Below are 27,637 nucleotides of genomic sequence, written 5' to 3'. Positions count from 1 at the left end.
GACGAATTTCGCTGACAAATAAAGGCTCCTTCTTAACTGGAGGGCCTTGAATTAATGTGCTCTGAAGTTAAAATAGTGTGTGTGTGTGTGTGTGTGCCCTGTGATGGGTTGGCACTCCGTCCAGGGTGTATCCTGCCTTGATGCCAGATGACGCCTGAGATAGATAGGCACAGGCTCCCCGTGACCCGAGGTAGTTCGGATAAGTGGTAGAAGATGAGTGAGTGAGAGATTGAGAGTGAAATTAAAATATTTCCATTGACGCCTAGGTTATGTTTTTCTTTATATTATACTTTTCATAACGGTATATTAAAAATTTCTCTCTTCTTTATCCCGCAGCCAATCAGATCAGCAGCTGCACTACTCGACGGTCGACGCTCCGTACTCCACCAAACCCATGTCCATGACCCTGCCTCTGCACCCTTCCCTTCTGGAGCACTACCTCCCTCGTTCCCTCGATCCACCCCAAGCCTCACGTGGCCCGGAGGAGGCGGACGGACCACGTTGCAAACCACAGTACAGCGAGGGAGAAGAGAGTGAAGGAGGAGAGCGCAGCGAGGGCGAGCTGGTGGTCCTCACTGACTGAGACAGGGCTGGGAGCTGAGAGCAAGGTGCTGTGAGGTGAAACCTTCGGGGTTTCCGGGGCAAGGTGCTTTCACACTTCACCTGGGAGAAAGAACCATTGCTTTTTGCTAGACTACTTTTAACACCAGCGGCGGTGACAAAGTTAAAAGACGGCTTATTAAAAAACTGCTCGATATTTAAAAATAATAATAAATGTATTTTACAGTCCTTCAGTGCTGCTGATGCTCAGAGTTTCAGGAGGAAACACACACACGTGCAGCAGATAAACACTGGGCTTATGTGTAGTCGAGGCTAAACTAATCGTTAATATGTTTACTACTTACCCCAATAAATTTCTAACGCTTACTTTAGTTTGGCACTTGTATTCCTGGATTAATGTTAACGGAAACGTATACGAAGTTCTCTTGTTAAAAAGAAAACCTAAAGAAAATATCTTTTATATATATTTGTCCAAACGATTCCTCTAGTTGAAGCTGAAATCAATCAATAAGTTTACATTATATCGAACTGATCGATTTTTAAACCTACAATTTACCTCGAACGCATCTGATCAGATGTGATGTGTTTTAGGATTCGTTTTGCACTGGAGCTACAAAGCTAAAATGTTGGAGACTAACGACGTGACGTTCTTGTAACTTCTGTTAACGTCTAGAACGAACGAGGAGCAGGAGGTCCATCCGGCTAACAGCTCGTGGGCTGAATCTGACCTGATCAAGGTTTAATCTGGCTTACATAATGTGTTTAGTGCCATGTTGTTCAGCTGTAAACGTACTGAACAATTTCAGGGGAAAATTAGAACGATAAACACCGGTTTTGACGAAAAGTGCTAATGAATTAAAATGATAAGGAAAAAAAAATACATGAAAGAACCAATATTACAGTAGGTGTTTTACAAGTAATGGGGTGTGAATACTTATGCAATCAACACTTTTTGTGTTCTTGGTTTGCACCAAACTTTTTTTTTTAGTTCACTCCACATGACTTTACCTAAAATCTCGTCTTTAATTCGTGACCAGTTATGTCGTTGTTATAAATCTGGAACACGTATGTAATATATCACAGTAATAGATGCGGCGAAAAAAACAGGTTCAACTGATACAACAGAACCAGTTACTGTATTATTGCCACTAATTATCATCATTAAAAAATAAACAACAGCTTAGCATTTTCAAAATTGTCTCAATTTTTAAGCGCTTATTAATTAATCACGTAATAAGGAAACTGGAAAATTACAAGCTGGAGCCTAAATGTTCGACCAGTTGGACCAGTTTATCCTGTGTGGAAGTGTTTATTTTTAGCTGTTCACACTATGCTGGGTTTGTTTGTTTATTTATTATTATTTTTTTTGTTTTATGTAGTGAAACCTTTAATCCCGTTAATAAATTTCCATAAAGTTTGAACTATTGAAACTAAAATTTCCCGTATATACAATCCCTTAACGTTGAATTGGTGTTTAATCCTTCTACCGATGATGTAAGAACATCTGAATACGTAAAAAAAAAAGAAGTTTAAATATCGTTATTATTATTGTTGTCGTTGTGTCTCAGGACCTCCGGTAAACGCTTCCCCTGCCTTAAGCTAGACTTCTTTTTAGAGCCAAACTCGGCACCTTTCCACGCTTTGGTTGTGCCGAATGGCAAAAGGGAATTTAAAAAAGATGAGGAAATATAATCATCCTACTTTTATTTAGATTTCTACGCTCATAGTTCTACCCTAAATCTTAAACACACACAAAAAGGTACCAATCTGTATCTGTTCCTTGTCGAAGCCATGCTATTATTTCCCATCGTTTTTTGTCTTTAGTATCTTTTAACAAAGGTGAAGGTGATTTTGTGGTTTAATTTTGATTCACTTTTATAGCTTTTAGCAGTCATGATGTGCGCATTGTACTATTTTTTTTTTAAAAAAGTTGAAAGATACAAAACGACAAGGAATAGTGAAGCTTGGTGCCTTTATTTCTGAAAGTGTACGCCTGATGGCGCCGTCTGCTGTTCAGGAGCGGTATTGACCTCGATCTGTACAGTAATGTGAGGCACACAGGCATGAACATGCACTTTTATTCTTTTATTTAAAAAAAAAAAAAAGATTAAGATCTATATATTTGGCCAGAGTGGGTAAAGTTTATAGAAATACCTGAGAAGTCATTTATCTAGCCTCGCTTTTTTGTCCCTATCATTTTTATGTATATAGCTTGGGTTTGTGTTTACGTTCGTAATTATTTGACTTCTCAAACTTTTTTTTTTTAAAAAGCTGAAATGAAATATGAAAAAAAAAAAAACCAGTAAGAAGAAAAACTGAGGAATAAAAGAAAAGCGTGAATTATCGCTAGCTGGCGTATAAAACAAACAAGCTGGAATCATGTATATATTTTAAAAAAGGAATGAATACCGTTTGTATCTGTACCTGTAAAATCAGATTTTAGGGGGGGGGGGGGGGTAAAAAAGTTAGGATTTGGAAGGGGGAAAAAAAAATACTGTTAAAACCAGCTGTTAATGTAAATATAGATTATAGACTTTATTTTGTTTATAAAAGTGTATAAGTTAAAGGTGTACATTTTACCTGTATGTTTTTTGTTAGTTTTAAGGTTTAATAATAAAAAAAAACTTGTGTTCCTTTTTGCAGTTATATTTGATTTTGTGTCTTTTTTTTTTTTTTTTGTCCTTGGATTATTAAAAAGTTTTCAAATTTATACAATGCATCAAATAGCCAGTGTGATGCGGTGAAACAGAAATAGTGAACAATACTAACACCACCATGTCCGTGGTTAAGCAATTTATATAATGTCATACTTTTTATCTGTTTATTGTTACATTCAATGTCCACAAAACAAAAAAAGGTCCTGTTTTCACTTAGGTTTAATGACGTCACACACATTTTCTCTGATATGCCAAGACAGTGTGACCTTACAGCTTGACCTCAGACTGTTACAAAGCTCTAACACCGGAGACTCCTTCTACTGCATATACACTTTAAATAAACTCACTGTAAACTCATTGTCTTTACAGAAACAGACTTTCATGTGTAAATAATTACTAGAGAAGGTTCAGAAAAACTTCAGTCCATTCAGCATGAAGCGCTGAACAGTGAGGTTAAAGTTTAAATGCACTTCAATGCTTTTTTTCCTTATATAGCTTGTTTAACAATGGACGTGGGCACGGTGGCTTAGTGGTTAGCACGTTCGCCTCACACCTCCAGGGTTGGGGGTTCGATTCCCGCCTCCACCTTGTGTGTGTGGAGTTTGCATGTTCTCCCCGTGCCTCGGGGGTTTCCTCCGGGTACTCCGGTTTCCTCCCCCGGTACAAAGACATGCATGGTAGGTTGATTGGCATCTCTGGAAAATTGTCCGTAGTGTGTGATTGTGTGAGTGAATGAGAGTGTGTGTGTGTGTGTGCCCTGCAATGGGTTGGCACTCCATCCAGGGTGTATCCTGCCTTGATGCCCGATGACGCCTGAGATAGGCACAGGCTCCCCGTGACCCAAGAATAGTTCGGATAAGCGGTAGAAGATGAATGAATGAATGAACAATGGACGTCGTCTCAAAGCTGCTTTACAGAACATAAAAAGTATAGTACAAAAAGTTCAAGATTAATATCTTTGTGTTGTATAAATATGTTTGTATTTATTCCCAATGAACAAGCCTGAGGTGACTGTAGTGAGGAAAAACTCCCTCAGATGGAAGAGAAAGAAACCTTAAGAGGAACCAGGACTCAAAGGAAACACATCCAATGTTTTCTCTCTTATAGAATTAATCAAAAATGCAGCTTTGAATGACTTTAGCCTTGAAAATTCTAGAGGTGCATGCGTTCGATTCAGGATATCCTCGATAGTAGACTTCCTGTGTTGGCTTTCTGAGGAACAGAGAGTGGCTGTGGGTCATGAGGCATCGGAGACAGGCAAAAGTTCAAGAATGAAACAAGGCCCAAGGTGATGCTTTACTTTACATGGATCACCAGGCAACTTTCCTTAATATGAAACTATAACAATAACAAACCTGAAACATCTTTTTTATATATATATATATTTAAAATTGGGTGTCAAGTTAGAATGACTGTATGGTCACAGAACAAATCTATTGACACTAAAAACAGTTAAAATGATCATATTTATCACATTAATGATCATATTTATCATTATAGTTAACATTCATAGGACAAGTTAGTTCCTGTTATCACTCGTAACAAACTTTTACTGTTGCAAATGGATTTAATACTGAGATCTCATTCTGACCAATCAGAAGAGAGAATTTTACTAATCATCCAGGTCGATCAGCTCATGTCTAATTTACGATTTTTTATTTGTTCGTTCTGAAATTTGTAGACATTCGGGCATCAGAAGCACACGGATTTAAAGCAGATGGAAAAAATATGAATCATCATCCCCAATTATTCTGGATATGGGATTGATTCTGGGATATAAATACTATAGATTTGTACATGTCAGTGTTAGTAACTTTAAATCATATAACATATTACATTTAATAAATACAGGAATAAAATCAGCAAAAAACATTAAATATAATAATCTAATAATTTATCAATTTAAAAAAGTAAATAAAAACGTTTTAATAATATATAATTATTCACTTTACGATAGTTATTAATTCTTAATTTATATAATTTTATATATTTAAGAAATGTTACAAAAAAACATTTAACGTGTTATTTTATTTCAATCTTTTAAAAAAAATGCAATTTGTTAACTTATAAAATGATCTGTAATATATATAATATATAGACGACTATTATATAGTTTCAGACATTTCTGAAGGTTAAAATTGTCTTTATTTCCTAATACAAGAACGCAGCGCTATCTGATGTTACAGATATTAATCTAATATCTTTGTGTTGTTTATTCAAACTAATTCCACACATCTGAAATGACTAGAACGAGTTTCAATTCAGGACAGCAAATATTTTTTAATGGAAATCTATCAGAACAAATGTTACATTACTTTTCAAGTCGAAAAGGTCATTTTACAGTACAGTATTGTCTTTTCACAATATTTCACAGTATTTACATCTCCTTCCACGTCACACGTGCTTTTCACCTCGAGCCTACAGCGCTCTCTGGTGGTGGCGATGCGTCTACACAACGCACACACTGTTTAATGGTGACCGTGTCAGAGAGAAACATCAGGAACTAGTTCAGTCCAACTCCAAGTACAAACTGGAAATGTCAAGGTTAAGAGAAACACACTGTTATCTGTACACTGCTTCAAGTCAGTCCAATACATTCACAGAACAACAACAACAACAACAAAAAGAAAAACAGAATAGCAAAATAACTGCAAGCTGGAGAAAACAAACAAACAAACAAACAAACAAAAAAAACCCAGCAGATTCTCCATTCATACATCACAGAAATAAGACAGAAAGGTCTAGGAGGTCGCTTTAAAATGGACGCAATGAGAACTACTTCACGTGAATAGTTTAAAAACATGGGCCTTCACTTTTAAAGTTAATTTGTACATTTTTGGTTTGTTACCGCAAGAATGTTATAAAAATGTCACAAAAGCTGCATCACCGATATGAAGCGCTGGTTTTCCTTCATCGCTGTCAGAAATCTCAGGACCAAGCCACACTTCTCCTTCTCCCTAGTTACACAGGTGTGTGTGTGTGTGTGTGTGCCTTTTAAAGCATCAAAATGCACGCAAGTGCTCATTAAGGTCCAGTTACATACTATAACAGGGCACAAAAATATACACTAAAGGGACAAAAGATCCTGATGGTACAAAGTCAAGTAGCTTGATACCGTTCTTCTAGACTGTTAGCATCGGGTCATTTCTTATTTATTCATTGGTGGTAGTGATATTTCCTTTCTGGAACAATTTTACTGGTGCATTTAAACTTAAACACACAAACACACGGTCAGAAATAAAAAGGCACCAAAAGGTATTTTGACTCTGTACCATTAACTGTACATTTTGTATCTTGTAGTATCGGAATTTATAAAATCGTAGTTTTAGGCCCAGTGCTGCTCGGTAACGTTGTACGTTTCCTTGTGTAAAACACACTAAATGTAAATACTTTACCATAACAGACAGTTTGGTGCTTTTATTTCTGAGTGTGGCAGCAACATTCATGGCCCTGTCTCAGGAACTGACCCTAACCCCTCAAAAAAATACTATCATGCTTACAAACTGTAGAATAAATAATATAGAAAAGAGAAAATCAGTCAAAGGCGGGAGATCGTTCAGGATCATTAGTGACTCGGTGGCTACAAAATTATTCATGGTGTTGTTGAAGTGCCTCTTGGCTCCAGTTATTGCCCGCAGGTTTGACTGTTTCATTATTAACCGGCGTCATCAACCATTAACACACGCGCTGGCGCACCTGAGCAGCGGGGACGCGCGAGGGCACGCGGACACGGACAGATCGAGCTCGTGCTCAGCCACGAAATCCTGAAATCAATCTGCAAGTACTTTGCTGCCACTTAAGTGAAAACAGGATCGGGATTTGGTTAGGATGAGACTCGAGATAGAAAGAATCTGAAGCAAAGAGGCGCTGAAGTTTACGGTTCAAATAATGTCCTGTTTTAATGTCATTACCTTAACGTATTATGTTACAAATAAGTTATTACGTGTTTTAAAAATTTCTCGGAACAATTTTAAACATAAATATTTTAGACAACAGATAACGACAGTTTTATGTTTACTCAACTCGGTAACTAGTTAGACGTAACATTTGATATCAACTTAAGTCTGTTATTTCGACATGTTTCATTTTTTGAATTAATAACTCGTTATTTCAATCCCTTCTGGAACTGAAGCGATACGCTGTTTAACGTCTCACTTTATCTGTGAAAGCCACATCATTCTCATCCCTCTTGAGCCATTCAGTGCGATTTCCTGCCCTGTGAATGGGGGCGGAGTCGAGCTGGAAAATACAAGAGACCACGCCCCTCTATCAGGATAGAAACGTTTCATCGTAGGTTAAAGACACAATCGATCTCTCTGCAGTGACGCGTGACTCGAGTGGAACCGAGTGGAAAGATGCCAGGAAAATGAATAATCTGTAACGTTTCCTTATTTTCCCTTTAATTTGTCACCCGTCTGCTGTGATCGTTAATCACATGCACATCATTAGTGGAAAGACTAAACCCTCTTCTATTGCCTCTGGATTTAATGCTCGAGGAGTTCGAGCCACACAAAGCCTTAACATCTGCTGGATCAAATTATGCAACGCGCTTATATAACCTTCAGCACCTCTTTCCTTTCAGGATCCGGTTGAACAGATTGACCAATTTTTGTAGTCATTAGAAAGAAATTTCCAGCCAAGTATCTGGGACTCTAGTTACTCGGTCCGTCTCTCTGCAGGTAACGTGAGGGCAAATGGAGGAGGAGGAGCAGCAGGAGGAAGAGGAGGAGGAGGAAAAGGAGGAGGCTAGGACTGAGATTTTTCCATCACCTGTGCTGAATGGATAATTCAACAGAGTTACTCGTTACCATAAAAGCTTAAAAGGCAGGAAAAATCTGGTCCCCAGAAAGTGTAGGGTGAATGGACCTGGTGGCCTTAACTTCTCAGGAATTTCTCGGGCCTACAAAAAAAAAAAAAAAAAAAAAAGTCATGCTTAACCAAGCGTGCACTTCCAGACTACGGCGTATGCTGCTACGGGTCTGAAAGGTAATTTCTCTCTCTCGAGGAAGGCATTGGGTGTTGGTGGGTTGTGTTTTTTTTTTTTTTTTATGGGTGTGCAGCTTCACTCTCTCTCTCACTCGCCAAATAAAAAACAAACAAACAAACAAAAGAAAAAAAAAAACAAATAAAGCAAAGGCAATTTACATAGTTGCAGAGACACTGTTAAGCCCACTGCAAAAGAAGTTTGGGTGAATGATGCATGCGCTAATAAACGAAAAAGTAAATAAATAAAGTGCAAAAAAAGAAGAAGAAAAATAAAGCCCTGTACTTTATATTAGACACATACGTGGACTGAGCTGTGATTGAGTGGAGGGACCTGGAAACTGGACCTGCCCCATACACACCCTTGGTGTAGCTCAGAACCCTCCCTATCCCAAGTTCCTCTGCTCCCAAAGCCCCAAGTGTCTTGTCTCTCACTCCGGGATCTTTAAGGCCATGACGTCTGGCTTGATTTTGAAGTACTGATTGAAGCGCAGGACGGCGTATCTGAGGGGAGAGGAAAGAAACGATCAGGAATACTCTTTTTAGGAAATTATTCCAAGACTATAATATAATTTCCAACATTTCTAACGGTTAAAATTGACTTTTAACACACAGTAGAACCACTTTTCCACCGAGGCAGTTTGAGTGCTGGTTCGGAGTCTAATTTAGAACCAGTTCTTTCTTTATCGACAGCCAAAGCTCCGGCTCTGAAACGGGCGGGGCTGTGGGCGGGGTTACTGTTAGATAACGTACCTTAAGTATACTAATGTTTAATACACTTTTACTTTACCGTGATATGATACATTATCAGCACACACGATAGTAAGTAGCTACATGCTAAGGCTAACTTTTTTCTGTGTTAATAATAAAATAACGTTATGTACTTTCTCGATAACAACCTCCGTTTATACAGATTACATGGAGCTGCACGTACACGTTGGATTCGCCGCGTTTGGGTGTTAATGTAGGTTCACAAAGCCATGAGAATTAACAGTAAAGCAACATCTGCTGTTGTTGATGTGTTTGTGTTTGTCGCTGCTGCGCTAACGTTGCTGTGTAACGTGACACGTATACAGTGACGTCAGACTCGGCTCTGTGATGCTCTCTAGCCGATGGAAAGGCAAACCGGTTCTTAGAAGGTTCGCCAGTGGAACCAACATTGAACCAGCACCAGCACTAGCTCTGAACCAGCACCCGGGTCTTTTTGGTGGAAAATGGGACGTTATCACCTGAATTTCAGCCCAAATTAAAAATCCATCCTGGTTTTCCTGATCGGCTGTGAATAACCAATCACAGACTGACCCTTAACCCCGCCCACAAAACCCCATAAAAGGCAAAGCTCACTGTGATCTGGATCATGATAGTTTTTAGCCTGTACTCAGTTTGCAACTTCATAATTATTTAAACTATTAAGTCTTGTTCAATTCTGATAGTGAAGTGACATGATGTCCATTGTATTTTTGTACATTTTCCATGTACAGTATGGAAATTGACTATTGACTATTTTTTAATAATAGAAAAATAAAAAATCATGACTGTTAACGTCTGAACTATTTCCTGTTTTTGTGCCATTTTGTATCTCTTTTATATCTTTTAACAAGATTCTAATGAATTCTAGAGTCATTTTTCATTTTATTTTACAAATCTTCTGTGCAAATCTGTACCGTTGTCCAAAATAAGAAACTCATTGCATCAGAAAGCTCTCGAATCTTATATACAGCTTGTTGTAGAAATATGTTGTACTCCTCAAATCCTGTCTAATCCTGTTAAACTCACAACTCACACCTAAACCCGGTCCTTTATGAATCCGACCGATCGCGCAAGGACGGGTTTCGAGGTCTGATCCTCGTCGAAAAGGTGTGTGTTTGTGTGCAGCGTGTGTTTAAGACTGGAAGTCATAAGATCCGGGAGAAACAGAAATCCTGCCGCAGGTTGATAGGGGAATGTGACCGAGCCTCTGCTTTCTGTTGACTCATGTTTCTGTGTTTCTGCTGCAAACAGACACCAGCGTCCTTTATAACCAGTCACCATGGCATTCGGCACCTTTTATTCAGGGGATCTGAGGAGAAAAATGCTATGCGGTCCCACTCGTTCACATGCTCCGCCCCATGCTGATAGGCAATGTCTTTTTAAAACAGTAAAACGATACGACCCCTGGTCATCTGAAACACCACGTCTGTCGCGATAACTAGGGGTCCAAGCACCATAGAATGGGGTTTCAATAGAAATGGATTTTAGTCTTGATAAATTTGATCTGTTTAAGAACAAATACTTGGAGCATCTTTTTGCTTTGAAAATACAAACACATTTCTTTTTGTTTTTAACTTTTCTATGAATATATTGTCCCTAGTATTGTAGAGAAAAACAGAAATACAGACAGATGAAACTCTACACATTCTTAAAGTCCTGAATGTCTACTTTCATATGAGCTTCATATTAACACCACTGTTTACTGAGACATGACAGACACTCGACTCCATTTTTTGGCCTCGGGGGAAAAGAGTTAAAGAGACATATTTGTGTTTTAAAAGAGTTTTTAACTATATATTCAGTAGTGCAACATATAAATGAACAGTAAATGTACATGATCACGCGAATGTAGTGCATTCTTCGGAACAACCTCTACACAAACACTTAGAGGAGTCTAAATGTAAAACGGTGTAATTGTAATTGGAACTAATCTTGCTTAGTGAAATAAAAGCCAGTGAGATGATGGCACTTTGCGAAAGCTGCTTACCCGAGAAAGTCGAAGTCAATGGAGGAGTACTTGGCCTGGATCAGAGCCCAGAAGCCCCAGAAGAAATGTGATGCCTGTCAGAAGAGAGGAACAGGAGGTGAATCACCTCAATGACATGTTGGGATACTGAGATATTATATATATAAATGATATATATATATATATATATATATATATATATATATATATATATATATATATATACACACACACACACATACATAAATATAAGATAATATAAAAGACATTATAAAAAATATTTAAAAAATAATTTAATTAATTCAGTTCCTTTTCTTTTGTCTTTGATTTATTATTAAGGGAGTAAACCTCGGTGTAAACCTTCCACATGACACAATGCAATGACGATTCATCGAAGGCGATACGATAGGTTGAGAATCTGGGATAGCTGTAGCATTCGTACATAAACCATGATGATGATGATGATGATGATGATGATGATAGGGTAGAGAAGGTCTATTTTAAAGCGATCACTGTTAATCAAGTACTTACATATCGGTTAAATAAAAAAACATTCTTTTTGCACTAGTTTGCCAATCAGTCCTAACGTTACCTAATAAATTCATCCATCACTCAGTCCATTCATCACATGTTGCCTTGATGTGACAAAAAAGGAGCAGGAAATTTATTTTTTTGGCCCTTTGGTTTAAAAAGAGTTAAAGAAATCTATTGATCCAGTTGGTCAGTTCTCTTCTGGATTAGTCCTGAGTGAACCTTACGCTCTAGTTCCACCTTCTCATCAGTGCACATGTATGAATCATCCCAAGCACACAAATCTCCATCGGTCATCTCGAGCTGAATCTCTTCATAAGAAAGTTTCTCTTCCATTTTTACTGATTTACTCACCAGTGAAAACTTGTTGACCTGCACATACAGGGTCTCAAGCTCATGCTGGGTCACTTCCTCACTCTTCTTGGTGAAGCTCTTGTAGGCCTTAAGGTAAGTGTACAGCCAATCCAGCTGCAGCTCCCGACTCGGGTACAGAGCGTAGTCCAGTTCATTCATGCCTGTCTCACACACACACGCATACAGTAAATACATACACGTATATACACACACAAACTTGCATAAATACATACACATACACACACACTAATACATACACACACAAATACATACACCCACACCCACACACATAAATACATACTGTACATACACACACAAACACGCATACAGTAAATACATACACATACATCCACACACACACACACACACACACACACAAATACATACACACACAAATACATACACACACAAACACGTCTGGTATATGACATGAAAGCTTTAACGCTTCAGGCCACAGTATCAGTCAATCATTGTGTGACTCACTCACCTGCAAACTCGTTGAAATGGTTCCCAATGTCAAACGCCTGGTAGTTGTAGCTCGAGTATTCGTAGTCTATGAAGCGAACGTAACCTGCAAACGCAAAATAATTCAAAAATAATCAGTTGCAATTTACATAGCTGGTAACCTTTAATCACAGAAACCCACTAGCGATCTGTGATGAATAAAACTATTTACACTGTTAAAGTATATTAAAGAATTGAGAATCCATACACAGGAATGTCAGTAAAATTAAATACGTTAGTGAGATCAGACCTTTCGAGACAGCTCCATTTGGCACCGAGTGGGATGATGTAATGTTATAATCCATTAATTGTGTTCTATAGGAAAATAATCAACCCCTGGCCGGTAATTCAATAAATTTCCAGCAGCTATAAACAGCCCTCGATGTTAATAAGGCAAAAAAACACCACAGTTACAAAATCTGTTTACTGGTACAAGCTGTTACTATAGAAACGATAACGTATTGTGACTTTCCCGTCCAAGCTGCTGTTATGGAAAACTAATCGAGATCTTTTGACCAATCAGAATGAATCATCCGACAGTGCTGTGGTACAACAACAAATCAAGCCATAAGTTAGTCTGCAGATTATTTTAAAAGATTTTTAATCTGCTGTTTATCTCATTTATGCTGGATAATATTATTGCATGTGTCATGAGCAACAGTTATGGGCTAAAATTGTCCGTAGTGTGTGAGTGCGTGAGTGAATGAGTGTGTGTGTGCCCTGCGATGGGTTGGCACTCCGTCCAGGGTGTATCCTGCCTTGATGCCCGATGACGCCTGAGATAGGCACAGGCTCCCCGTGACCCGAGGTAGTTCGGATAAGCGGTAGAAAATGAGTGAGTGAGAGAGAGAGTAATATTAAACACATCCTCCACACACCTTCCTTCAAGTTGTGTATGATGTTCTTGCAGAGAAGGTCGTTGTGGCACAGCACCACAGGTGAGCTCAGCTGCGACAGGTGCTCCTTCATCCACGCAATTTCCTCTTCTAGCACTTCCTTACTGGGAACTTCCTCTCGGATTCTGGGGAAAAGAAGCGTAAACTGTAAATTCTGACTTCCCAGATTGCTCTTCATCAAGATGTTGGATCAGGTTAGTAATAAATGTGTGGTATGATCGCTAAACCTTAAAATGATTTATTTCCATGTATAAGCATCAGAAGGCTGTTCACTATGTGCTCCTAGAGTCATATGAACTTCTATACGTTCTGATGTTATGATGATTCTAGCATGACTCTTATTAAAGGAAAACCAAGTGACCAAAAAACTGCACAGGTTTTAAAAATGTAGTATTAATTCTTGACTTATTTCAAGTATCCGTAATTCCCAGAGCTGAAAAAGTAGTGTTCTAAACTCAGGACGTTTGAGGGACTTTATCGGCTGCTCCGATTCCCCCGTTTACAGAAGGTGCATGAACCGGCCTACTCTCTAGAAAGTGGGAATGTTCCTGATCGCACCGTACACATAGAAGCGCTGAAACCGATCAGCAGAGAGCCCACTGTCATGAGGTGCTTTCCTTGAGTAATGGGCTTAGGAGATTAATTCTGGAGCTGCAGTCATCTGCAAACACACACACACACACATACACACACAACTGACCCACTCTCACTCTCTCTCTCTCAGATTGACATGGCTGCAAGTCGAGCTTCGACCCTAATCTGAGACCTGCTTCGTCAACACGGTTATGGAATCTGTCTATAGGAGACGCCTGTGACAACAAATCGGTCACTCAAACCTCGCAATGTCGCTCACGCGGTGTAATAAACCTTCAGCCAGAGCGATATGATGCGTCTTTTCTTTTCTTTCTTTTAACTTGAAAATATTTTTTCACCTCAACAAGATTTACAACAATTACAAGCTGATTGGAAAGAAGCCGACACGATTTTTGAAATTTTGTACTGAATCCTAAACAGCTACAGCAAACTACATATTTTGTTAATATTGTCATAGATTTATCATTGGTTAGAAAGAGTTTGGTAACGTACAGTACAGCATGCGGAATTGCTATAAAAGTTTAATAAAATCATTAAACTAAGTATCTAAAGTATCGTTAGAACAGTAAGATTGTAACTGTGTCGAAGCAAGAAACGATCCGGAATTTCCGTAGAAAAAAAAAAAACAAAGCTGATAAAACGGATTAAATGTAAAACTTTCAATTGCCGGCCCCAAACTCGACGACCTTGCATCTTAGAGTCTAACGACTGATAACTGCCTCTGCCATGTGACGCATGTGGCTCATCACGCTGTTCCCGATAAACGCAGGAATGTAAACATCTGCAGGGCTCGGAGCGCCTGCGTCTCCACAATTCACCAGTTAGTGATGAAGGACTGTCCTTACATAATGGCCGCACAGGTGCAGTGACACTGATAACGCTCATATCATCAATAATTCCGCTCGATCGCCTAGAGATCTGCTGCGGTGAGCAAAAAAAAAAAAAAAAAAAAAAAAAGCACGGCCATTTTATAGTGCAGTGATAAAAACTGTAATATGTTTAACGTATCTAAAAGATTGACTGGTATTAGACTTACAAATGCCTGGAATGCTTCCATTGTTGTAAATAATAATAAATAAATAAAATTGGCTAAATAGTTAATTTAAAAAAAAAAAAAAAAAAGCTGTTTTGTCGTCATCTGATCATTTATACGGAGTTGTTTTTATTTTCTGTGTTTCAGACTCGCCCCATCTCGGGCATCGCGTTATCGGTGCTCGGCTCACCTGGCGTTGGAGGCTTGATCGGTGAACTCGGTGGCTACTAGGGAGAAGTACTTCCGCATCTTGATCCACAGGTTGGGTTTTGGGATGCAGCCGTTGTGAGCGTGGATGGCGTGGACGCGGGCCATTTCTGTAGCGATGAGTCTGAAGAGAAACACAAAGCAGAGAGAGAGAATTCTCTCACTGAAAAGGACGGGAACGACCCCGGCCGAGAGTGGCTTGAGGATCCGTTGTGGTTTCTAATCGGTGTCGACAGACCACAGATGATTTAGATCGTGGTACACGACAGTCGATACGTTTAAACTTAAGTGAAAAACACAAATACATACAGAGATATATGAAAAGCACATTTGTTGATTTTATTATTTATGTCTTATATAGTACAGTATAGTATAGTGTAGTAAAGTAATTGTATAGTAATAGTGCAATAAAGTAGTGTAGTATAGCAATGGTGTAGTACAGTATAGTAATAGTGTAGTTCAGTATAGTAATGTAATAGTGTAGTATAGTGCCGTATAGTAATAGTGTAGTATAGTATAATACAGCAAAAGTGTGGCATAGCAATAGTATAGTGTAATATAGTAATAGTGCAATATAGTAATAGTGTAGTATATTAATAGTGTAGTATAGTGTAATATAGTAGTAGTGCAATATAGTAATAGTGTAGTTCAGTATAGTAATGTAATAGTGTAGTATAGCAATAGTATAGTATAGTGTAATATAGTAATAGTGTAGTATATTAATAGTGTAGTATAGTGTAATATAGTAGTAGTGCAATATAGTAATAGTGTAGTTCAGTATAGTAATGTAATAGTGCCGTATAGTAACAGTGTAGTATAGTATAATACATCAAAAGTGTGGCATAGCAATAGTATAGTGCAATATAGTAATAGTGCAGTATATTAATAGTGTAGTATAGCAATAGTATAGTATAGTGTAATATAGTAATAGTGCAATATAGTAATAGTGTAGTATATTAATAGAGTAGTATAGTGTAATATAGTAATAGTGCAATATATTAATAGTGTAGTATAGCAATAGTATAGTGTAATATAGTAATAGTGCAATATAGTAATAGTGTAGTATATTAATAGTGTAGTATAGTGTAATATAGTAATAGTGCAATATAGTAATAGTGTAGTATATTAATAGTGTAGTATAGCAATAGTACATTTACATTTACAGCATTTAGCAGACACTCTTATCCAGAGTGACTTACATTTCTTTATTTCAGTTTATACACCTGAGCAATTGAGGGTTAAGGGCCTTGCTCAGTGGCAACTTGGTGGACCTGGGATTCAATAGTATAGTATAGTGTAGTTCAGTATAGTATAGTAGTAGTGCAGTATAGTATAATACAGCAATAGTGTGGAATAGCAATAGTATAGTATAGTAATAGTGTAGTATAGTATAATAATACAGCAATAGTGTGGAATAGCAATAGTATAGTAATAGTGCAGTATAGTATAATACAGCAATAGTGTGGTACAGCAATAGTATAGTATAGTAATAGTGTAGTATAGTATAATAATACAGCAATAGTGTGGTACAGCAATAGTATAGTAGTAGTGCAGCATAGTATAGTAATAATGTAGTGTAGTATAGTAATAATGTAGTAAAATACAAGTATAGCTTGTATAACAAGTATTAGAATTAGTATAGTAGCAGTAGCACAATATTATAAGTACAGTATATAACATCCACATTATAATGTTTAACCACTAATTAAGTAATTTTGTGTATATGCACACACCCATATACATAAATATATTTATATATATATATATATATATATATATATATATATATATATATATATATATATATATATATATATATTTATATATATATATATATATATATATATATATATATATATATTTATATATATATATATATATATATATATATAACACTGTTTCAAAGCCCTCGTTGTGATGTGTTAACTGTTTAATATTTCACAATCGGACCTGGAACAAAGTGCCCAAATCTGCTGTTAAAATCTACAGCCCTGCATTTAGTTCCAATGCTAATTGAACACCTGATCCTGCTAATCTTGAGGATCTGGAAAAAGTCTCCTCTTAACGCTAGAGCATTAGCAATTCTACAATGCGGAGATTTACGTAGAGGAGCAAACATGAAGGAAAATGTCAGGAGATCTAAATAAATGAATGAATAAGTTCCCAGTGTTCCTAGCAGTGGAGTATAATTTCCTCAAGGTCAAGGCTCAATATTCTGGATACATCTAAATAAAAACGAACAGTCCTAAAAGTGCAACAATGCTTCTTCTGCGTCACCAACTCTTACTACCTCACCTGAGCAGCACGGGGTCTCTGACGTCCTGCGGGCCGAGAGCTTCTCCCTGAATAAACTCATAGCAGATGCCATTGTTGAAGGTGCAGTAGAGGTGTGGAGCACAGCCATTGGCATGGAGAACCTGGAAGCTCTTCAGCTCGTTGTCACGGTCCACGATCAGCTCCGTCTTGTTGCCGTATACTCTCACCAGCACCATGTCCTCCGGGCTCTCGTCCGTGTAGCAGCCCACCAACTTGTTGGTCTTCCCGTCTGTGAAAAGCTAGCATACAGACACACGTAATCAGACACAAGGCTGACTCTTAAATCATATTTTAATATTTATAAATTGAAATTTATTTATTTATAAATTGGATTTTTTTTTTTAAAAGTCTAGAAAGACGTGTGACAAAAACAGCCTAGAATTAATAAACGTAATGAAACTTGCTTAAACGTATTTATCCTTGAACATGTTTTTTTCCTGGTATGAACTTGCTTACTCTGGAACTTTTCCTGAAATGAACCTACATGTGCTGAAACGTTTCCTGGTTCTAACATACTTGTCCATACTTTTTAATTGTTTAACCTACGACAAATAATTTATCCCGAGTTGTACTTCTTTATCCTGGAACCTATATGCAGTACTAACTAACTTTTCCAGGAATTTGCTTATCTTTAACTTGCTTACTTATCCTTGAACTCATGTACTGCTTGTGTCCCGTTTTTACCCACTTATCCTTGAACGCATTTCATCTCGAGTTTCAGGGAAATGTGTCTTGACCCAAACAATCCACAACTATTTGCCCACCAGAACATTGTTGACATTCCTGACATGGCTTTACATCGAGTTGCCCCGGTGGCAGAGATCCTGGGCATGTATTAGAGCTTATATCTCATACAGCACTGGATTCTTTTGTCCCATTATTCTAACCGATCTATTCTATTCGATCCGATCTATCCTCAAAACAATGAGGTGAGTAACGTCTGCTGTTTTACACTTACAAACAACGCAGTGTCCCATTATTATTTTTGCTCATGATAAAGTGCTCATTTCTGCTTCGAACAGGTGTTTAGGAAACAGGAAATTAACCCACATCTTGAACTGACGAACATAAATAGACGGGGATTTTAAGGCAAACGAAAAAAAAAGTTTTAATCACATCAAAGTCGACACTTCGCTTCGTACCTCTCTCTCCGTTCTCTTTCGGCTGGTCATGTGATCAGCGTCCTCTCGCATCCCCTAATCACCCTTTTGATGAAGGTGACTCTGGTAATCTTACTAATCTAATGAATGGTGATTCTTTGAGGCTCGGAGCCAAACTCTGGTCTGGTCTGAATATCAGGCTGCAGCGAATAACGCATCGAGAAACAATGCAGACCTTCTTTCTTTTAGAAAGCTATGTTGGGTATGTAGGGAAAAATGAAAGCAGGGGTGGATTTGTAGGAGGAATGCATTATAATAAAAGTGAAAGTGACAACATTTTCTGGGTGACAGAACACGAAACATGACAAAACATGACACGGTACGTGAAAAGAATAAAATGTTTAAAATCGATCAATTAAAAAACAAAAACAAAATGGAAATTACGAATTTTATTATATTTAACAGCTACAAAAAATAATTAACAATACAAATTCAGTGATTTTTTTTAGATTCAGCACAAAATATAAATGTGTACATTAGCTGCCTTTGGAGTTTGTAACTGCTAAAAATACTGATGTGTAAATGACAATTTATCAAAACATCGCCATTATTTAAGCATTTGGAGCATTTTATTCCTCTTATGCTGCAGCGATTTTTCAACCATTACAATTTTAAACGTATTAAAAAATAAAACATTGCAAATTTACCTGACTATAGTTACAGTTAACGTTGTGAAACATTCACAAACAACTTATCATAAATTTCCTGTTACAAACACTGGAGACTCCTTCCATTAATAGCTGCACCGTATCGCTGATTATAAGCACTTTTTAAATAACGTACTGAGTCGATGTGTTACTTGTTATGACAAAAATGATAGCATCGTATAATAATATCAAAACTTCAGCTACACATTCTGACCAATCAGAATCAAGAATTCAACAGCGTAACATTACTCTAGGTATAGGTCCGTCTGTATAGGACTTGAGTTTCTCTGATGGTAACAAACACATACAAAACACACATCAGTGACTGTATCGCAATACTAACAGTGCAGAACAAATGACGACAGGAAATAAATACAGGTTACATCCTGTGTATAAGCAGCAGTATAATATACAGTCTGAAGGGTGAAGGCTACGAATGAGTTAATGAGTCATCTGAAATAAATGTGAAATATCAGTGTGCAACGTGGCTAAAGGCATGTTTTGTCTGACCTCATGGCCGGGAGATTCATCGCACTCTCCTGCTAATTTGTACTGTCTTGTACTCTACAAACCTCGATTTCAACATCATTATTTATAGAAGTGAAGGAGAGATTATTTTAGTGAGTAACATTGGAGGTTTAAAATCACCAACACTTGATCATACTCCTACTACATTTGACTGGATTGTGATCAATTATGTCACTATCAATACTGTACTTTTGTATTTTATCAGTGTTAATTGTCCAGCAATTGGTAACGCAAAGGTAGCGTTTCCCCACAAACTAGAGGGGGAAAAAAGAGAGAATAAAGATACTTGGTCTCTTGTAGCGAAGGAAACTCTGCTCTGCGTTTCAGCTGTGTAGTCAACCCTGAATCTCTATGTCTTTGTTCAATGTACTCCAACACAGCCAAAGTGTTCATGAATTTATTTACACATTGGTGATATATTTCTAATGATTAATCTGATGGATCTGTCTCTTGCTGCTGCTGTAATCACAAACACTCTTTACAGGATTCATTCACAATCTGTTCAAACTTCCTTTCTCATACATCACCCTTTCAACATTCGTCTCATACCGTCCACACCTGTATGTGCTAATTATTTACAATCTATATTTAATTATCCCGGGTCACTGAGAACAGGACCAGTAATGTCTGTTTCCTCTAAAGGTTTCTTGCTCAACTCATCTCTAACTTGTTCATTAAGGATGGGATTCAACCGCGACCCTATTCTGTGATACCTCTTTTACTCTATTCGAACAAAACAGAATACAACTGTATATAATGATCATGGTAAACCAGTTAGCGGTAACTAGTTAGTCTGAACCAGTCCTGAGAAGTTACATGACAAAAGTCAGACAGCTGTGTAGAGATCTGGATATAAGTGTTGGATATTCAGCTGGTATTAAGATTCCCAACAAGCCAGCAAAACCATTCAGCTCTGAATCAATTAGCAGGGAGGTTAATTAAGCAAGCTGGTTAATAAGTTACTCAGAGACATCAGTAGACACCTGAGTGAAATCACCATCAGTCCCTCCATCCTGTCACCACCAGCTGGTCCTTGACAACACAACACAGCTAGCTGGCTAAATCATTAACAACTCATTCACGTGTTTATTAGTTACCTTTATTTGGATCGAGCGTGTACCGAGATGGATCAACAACTAACTCTGGACATTTAAACTTAGCTAGAAAGATTAATTCAAGCGATAGAGGAGACGTGGCTAAGCGTCAGTTGCTATGCTAATGCTATGCTAGCACCGGCATCATTCACAAGCTCGAGCTAGCTCTCTCTCTCTCTCTCTCTCTCTCTCACACACACATACATACATACATACACATACATACACACACACACACACACACACACACACACACACACACACACACAAACCTTTAATTTATGATTTATTTCGTTTCTATAGTAACAAAGCGGTGTAAATAATGTTGGCTAGTTTAGTTGCTAGCTTAGTTGCTAGTAGAGGTGGTAAAAACAAGCTAGCTACTGAATATTTATATACAAGACGTGCTTTTAAAATGAAAACGCAAAACATACCTCGGTCTTGACACGTGTAATGTCCCACGTTGGCCGCAGTTTTTCGATTAATTTCATCGCTCCATCTTTCACGTTATGTTCATCGACGTGTATTGAGAATTTCCTGATGGTCGGTGAGCCCACAGGCACGTGTATCTCTGTCTCCATTATAATCTGATTTATTATCCGTTCTGTGCTAGAAATGTCTGATATTATTCGCTCTTGCGACGTGGGGAACAAAAATGAAATAAATAAATAAACAAAGTCGCACACTTTTACACACAGCTGTACTGAATGAAGCGCGGATTAAGAAGCCGGTACTGAACGATTCTGGCTTCCTGAACAAGCTCCGCCCTCAACGAATCATCCGATCACTGATCACTGGGTCGTGGACACGCCCACTTTTCCACAACAATGCAACGCCCACTTCTCTCACGCGAACGTTAGGACACGCCCACTCATCTCACTCGAATATTAACCACGCCCACTTCACGATCAGAATCAGAATGAACTTTATTGCTGGTGCATGCAAGGGATTTGTTTTACACAGACAATACAAATAAGAGGAGAATAAATACAAAAAATACACGTATGTAAATACAAATAGACAAAAAATAAATAAAAATTGAAAAATTAATAAATTGTACGTAAAATTTGTGCTATAGATGATAGAATAGAATTGAATAGAATTCAGCTGAGTTGAACCCTAATTTTATTCACAATGACACACTCTGGTGTTTATAACAGTTTATAATCACACCCTCCAGTGTCACCCAAATGAGGATGAGGTTCTCTTTTGAGTCTGGTTTCACGCAAGGTTTGTTCCTCTTCCATCTAAGGGAGTTTTTCCTCACCACTGTCACCTGTCACATCAAATGAGGTGCAGGGATGTACTAGGTGGTAATAAATAAATGTAAGGTAATAACACACCATTGTTATTGTGTGATGAGGTAACATTTAACTGTTCATGAGGTCGATTGTCTGGGGGATGAAGCTGTTCTTGTGCTGCTTGTGATGGTGTTTGGGGCTCTGTAGCACCAGCAAGATGGTAAAAGTTCAAAAAATGAGATCCAGAGTGATTTTCTGAGCCCTTTTCCTCACTCTGGACATATACAGTTCTTGGAGGGTGGGCAGCAGAACACAGATAATCCTTTCAGCAGTCTGAACAGTTCTCTGTAGTCTTCTGACAGTTCTTCAAACAGTAACTTTGAAAAAAGACAAACTTGCCATTTAAAAAAATGTAAAATCATCATCATCATCATCATCATCATCATCATCATCATCATCTTCCAAGATGTTTTCTAGTGCATGAATTATTGTTTGATGATGATGATAATGATGATGATGATTTTATTTTTTTAAATATAATATAATATAATATAATATAATATAATATAATATAATATAATATAATATAATGTAATATAATATAATATAATATAATATAATATAATATAATATAATATAATATAATAATAGCTATACTGATACTGATAATTATGTTGGCTTGTAGAAGCTTTTGAGCTATTTACACCAAACTGGGCCAGCTTCTTTAAGCGGATTTTTTGGCCTTTCTGTTTTCCTGCAGCCCCGCCCCCAAAATATGCAAAAACAAAAAACTTTCCACAACATTGACATGTGACATATCAAAACACTCAGCACAATGAGGGGAATTGCGTCATGGGGTTTTGGGTGACATTCAAACTTGTTCGTATCCACTCGTCTCCAAAAGTATTGGCACCCTAGCATACCGGCCTTTAGGAATACTTTCTCTGACAAGCCAACATCAAAGGTTGTCACGACAAACTTTACAAATCTAGTTATTATCGTTGTTGTTGCTGGTGTTCCTTTATTTCTAAAAGTTTTAAATAAAAGAATGATCATAATTAAACGTGTCAAACTATGATCTACATTACAGTAAATAATAGTTTAATCTTCTGCTTGTCCTGTGTATTTACCTGCACATGTTGATGGACACATCTGTATTTTTTAAAATGTATGTTTTACTAGCTATTGTTTTTTAAACATAAGTTTGCTATATTTTAATCCCCTCAGATTGGTTTATTATAATGTAATAAAGCTATAATAATAAAGGTATAATATAATATAATATAATATAATATAATATAATATAATATAATATAATATAATATAATATAATATAATATAATATAATAATATTCACACCCTCAGAACAACCATAACCTCAAGCAAAAATCGAGAAAAACTAAATTAGAGGTTTTAGAATTGCTTACAATGACAGTATGTCCAGCTCTAGACAAGCTCTAAAAGCTGCTAGGGCTGAGCACCTGAGCATAGAACTCATAGAAAATAAGCAAAACAATCCTAGGTTCTTATTTAGCACAATAGTTAGATTAACAAAAATCAGATATCTGAAAACAATGTTCTATCACAGTTCAGTAGTGAGGACTTTATGAATTTCTTCACTGATAATATTGAAAGCATCAGGAACGAAATAGTGGATGTTCAACCCATGACAGCATCTCGTGTCCCAGACTCACCTAAAGCTCTACACTCACAACTACAGTGCTTTACAAGTATTAGACAGGAAGCACTAGATAAGCTAATTACTACAGAAATATCAATGTTTGTTAGATCCTATTCCAGCTAAATTACTGAAAGAAGTGTTGCATATAGCTGAAGAGCCTATTCTCATTATTATTATTAACTCTTTGTTATCTTTAGGTTCCAAATCCTTCAAGTTTGGCAGTTATTAATCTCACTTTTAACTTTACTTGATGTTAGTGCTACATTTGAAACTATAGATCATGACATTCTCCCCGATGGCTTAAAAATTACACAGGCATCCAGGGACAGGCATTATCGACATTATTTTGTGGATTTAAACGGGCTATCCTTCAGTTTAATGCCATTGAAATATGAGATCCCTCAGGGGTCAGTTTAAGGACCGCTGCTTTTTTCAGTATACATGCTTCCCTTTGAAAACATCATTAGAAGGCATGGGATTAGTTTCCATTGTTATGCTGACGATACAAATTTATACAGTATATCTCATCATATCCAGATAAAATATTTAAATTGTTTAGGTTAACCAAGTGCGTTAAAGATATAAAAGGTTGTATGACCCATAATTTTCTATTGTTAAATTCCGATAAGACAGAGATATTACTGATCAGTGGATGATCTGTTACTACCAGCTCACCAGTGAAAGACCTGGGTGTTATATTAGACAGCAACTTGTCTTTTGAAAATCATATCGCCCATATTACAAAAACAGACTTCTTCCACCTCAGAAATATTGCCAAGCTGAGAAACATCCTATCTGTATCTGATGCTGAGAAGCTAGTTCATGCATTCATGACCTCCAGAATGGACTATTGTAATGCATTACTAGGTGGTTGTCCTGCATCTTTAATAAATAGGCTACAGTTAGTCCAAAATGCAGCTGCCTAAGTTCTAACCAGGACAAGAAAATATGATCACATAACCCCAATTTTATCATCTCTACACTGGCTACCTGTTAAGTTTTGATTACAAACTGCCTCAACTTCAGTACAAGGCTCTTAATGGATTATCTCCCATGTATCTAACTAGTCTTCTAACATGCTACAATCCTTCAGGCTCTCTGAGATCACAAAACTCAGGTAGTTCTCAGAATATCAAAGTCTACTAAAGGCGGAAGGGCGTTTTTGTATTTAGCTCCTGAACTTTGTAATAGCCTTCCTGATAGTGTTCGGGATTCAGACACACTTTCCAAGTTTAAGTGTAGATTAAATACATATCTCTTTAGCCAGGCATACACATAATGAATTTTATAACCGTGTGCTCCAGTAAATACATATTATTATTTAGTTCTGTTTTATATTATGAACAGCAGCTACACTAGTTCCTCTCCACTTTCTTCTCTTTTTCTATCCACCCTGAGGCATCCAGTGATTGTGACAACTGACAAAGTTGTGAGAAGTAACCAACCCCATGTGGTCTCTTAGGACAACAACCTCCTAATCAATACACAATTGTAAGACTGTATCTGACTGTAGAAAGGACACTATTCACAATGACACTCTGGTATTTATAACAGTTTATAATCACACCCTCCAGTGTCACCCAAATGAGGATGAGGTTCACTTTTGAGTCAGGTTCCTCTCAAGGGCTCTTCCTCTTCCATCTAAGGGAGTTTTTCCTCACCACAGTCGCCTCAGTCACCATAGGCTTGATCATTAGGAATAAATACAAATATATTTAAATAGAAGTCTACTGTTAATCTTGAATCTTTGTATAAATCTTTGTATGTTAACCTTTTTGTACTTTTTGCAATATTTCTTATGTTTGCTATACAAAAATTTTTTAATTGAATTTAATCGAATTGAATAAAGCTAGGGGGCACGGTGGCTTAGTAGTTAGCACGTTCGCCTCACACCTCCAGGGTTGGGGGTTCGATTCCCACCTCCGCCTTGTGTGTGTGGAGTTTGCATGTTCTCCCCGTGCCTCGGGGGTTTCCTCCGTGTACTCCGGTTTCCTCCCCCGGTCCAAAGACATGCATGGTAGGTTGATTGGCATCTCTGGAAAATTGTCCGTAGTGTGATTGCGTGAGTGAATGTGTGTGTGTGTGCCCTGTGATGGTTTGGCACTCCGTCCAGGGTGTATCCTGCCTTGATGCCCGATGACGCCTGAGATTAGTTCGGATAAGCGGTAGAAAATGGGTGAGTGAGTGAGTGAGTGAATAAAGCTGAGAGTACAGGCTACACTGTGCATTGCTCATGTACTGGACATTTGTTATTCTGTCATCCTCCAAATCACTCTCCTGATGTTGGTTGGGTAATTGTTGTGCACCATCTTGTGGCCAAAACCCAAATTACACTAACCTCAGTCAGACCTTTCAAAATATAGGAATACATTAAATGAACATAACCTGACATCTTGGGTGCAAGATTTATAATTCCTTAAATTTAAATAATACTTTAGCAAAGTCTCTACAAATAAATAAACAAACAAATAAAATAAATAAATAAAAATAAAAAGGGATACACATTTCGAACTTCAAATAAATATGAGCAAATATGACTTATACATGTTTTTGATTTCCAAACAGAACTGAACACTTTCTGTGAAATATTGAAAAATATTAGTGTGATAAATTGAAATATGCATTTAAAAAGATTGATGAATCTGTGAAACAGTAAAAATAATACACATTTAAGCTATTTTGAATATGTTTAGAAAATTGCAGTAAATGCAAATAGATTATTTAAAGAACTTTGGTTCATCTGGGAGGGCGCACGGTGGCTTAGTGGTTAGCATGTTCGCCTCACACCTCCAGGGTTGGGGGTTCGATTCCCACCTCCGCCTTGTGTGTGTGGAGTTTGCATGTTCTCCCCGTGCCTCGGGGGTTTCCTCCGTGTACTCCGGTTTCCTCCCCCGCTCCAAAGACATGCATGGTAGGTTGATTGGCATCTCTGGAAAATTGTCCGTAGTGTGATTGCGTGAGTGAATGTGTGTGTGTGCCCTGCGATGGGTTGGCTCTCCGTCCAGGGTGTATCCTGCCTTGATGCCTGATGACGCCTGAGATAGGCACAGGCTCCCCGTGAGGTAGTTCGGATAAGCGGTAGAAAATGAGTGAGAGATGAGATCTCATCTGGGATCAATTAGTTTGGCAAAATAAGGTGTGCAATCGATTAGTTGTGTCTTGTTTTTTCTTAACTGAATATCTGGTCTAATGTATAGATATATTCATATTAAGAAACACTTTCATGAAATTTGTCTGAAGTAAATAAGCAATTTAAACACGACATGGTAATCGTTAATATAAAAAGGTTCAAAGAGCTTGTTAAGAGATTAGATTAGAATAAAGATTATATTATATTATTTTTATTGTCATTCTAGCCATATACAATTATACAGTAGAACAAAAAAGTGTTATTCAAGGTCTTGGTGTAAAGTCCTGAAGATTTGTCTCTCCCGGAAGAGAGTCGGCTCTTCTCGTTCCCTACAAAGCATCTCGAACAACACATCACTAGTCCAAACACTGCAGGACAAGAGACAAGAGAGAGCAGAGAGACAATATAATACATTACAGGACATAAAATTGCAAACCAGTGTGCAGTCTGTAATTGACCATTGTCTAAATAAGAGGAGGTAAACAGTAAGAGGATTAAACATACACTGGGACAATACAAGTGTTGCTGCTAAGCAACTGGGAAAACTTTATATTAATGATGCAAAGATAGAATGACCCCAGACATGAAGTGAAACGATCAGGAATATCGACATAATTATTGATAAAGTACAAAAATGTGTGTGAGAGAAAAACTACTCAGAGGTCAGCCATCATAAGAAATATCAATAATAAAAATGTCTAAAAGTTTTCCAATGTTATCAAGACTACAATGAGTGGAGATTGTCAGAAAGGCAGAATTTTGTTTTACCAAAGACTTAGAAATCTAAATCCGCTTCTGAAGAGG

General features: G+C 37.4%; 2 protein-coding genes across 9 annotated transcripts in view; one reads left to right on the top strand and one right to left on the bottom strand.

Annotated features, from left to right (window-relative positions):
- Positions 1-3,010, top strand: part of LOC132838152 (transcription factor SOX-13-like) — a 32,474-nt gene extending 29,464 nt beyond the window's left edge. For all 7 annotated transcript variants that reach the window (XM_060858335.1, XM_060858334.1, XM_060858332.1 and 4 more), the window contains one exon: positions 337-3,010. In XM_060858335.1, coding sequence (XP_060714318.1) covers positions 337-583 — 247 coding nt within the window. In that variant the 3' untranslated portion in view covers positions 584-3,010. The remainder of the gene's footprint in view (positions 1-336) is intronic.
- Positions 3,011-5,478: 2,468 nt separating this feature from the next.
- etnk2 (ethanolamine kinase 2) lies at positions 5,479-21,534 on the bottom strand. Of its 2 annotated transcripts, XR_009647605.1 has the most exons (9): positions 21,216-21,534; positions 17,332-17,591; positions 15,020-15,160; positions 13,185-13,327; positions 12,290-12,373; positions 11,803-11,963; positions 10,939-11,012; positions 8,564-8,705; positions 5,479-8,118 (listed from the first exon to the last, which is right to left on the bottom strand). XR_009647605.1 is itself a non-coding variant. In XM_060858420.1 (8 exons), the coding sequence occupies exons 1-8, from the start codon at positions 21,360-21,362 to the stop codon at positions 8,633-8,635; spliced, it is 1,083 nt and encodes a 360-aa protein (XP_060714403.1). In that variant the 5' UTR covers positions 21,363-21,534; the 3' UTR covers positions 5,479-8,632. The 2 variants fall into 2 exon arrangements, 1 of the variants encoding a protein (XP_060714403.1); XM_060858420.1 differs by having other exon boundaries at positions 5,479-8,705.
- Positions 21,535-27,637: the final 6,103 nt, after the last annotated feature.

This window comes from Tachysurus vachellii, chromosome 22 (genome assembly GCF_030014155.1).
Source record: "Tachysurus vachellii isolate PV-2020 chromosome 22, HZAU_Pvac_v1, whole genome shotgun sequence".
Classification (NCBI taxonomy): domain Eukaryota; kingdom Metazoa; phylum Chordata; class Actinopteri; order Siluriformes; family Bagridae; genus Tachysurus; species Tachysurus vachellii.
The sequence above is the reverse complement of the archived record's forward strand: the minus strand, read 5'-3'. Positions and strand labels throughout refer to the sequence as shown.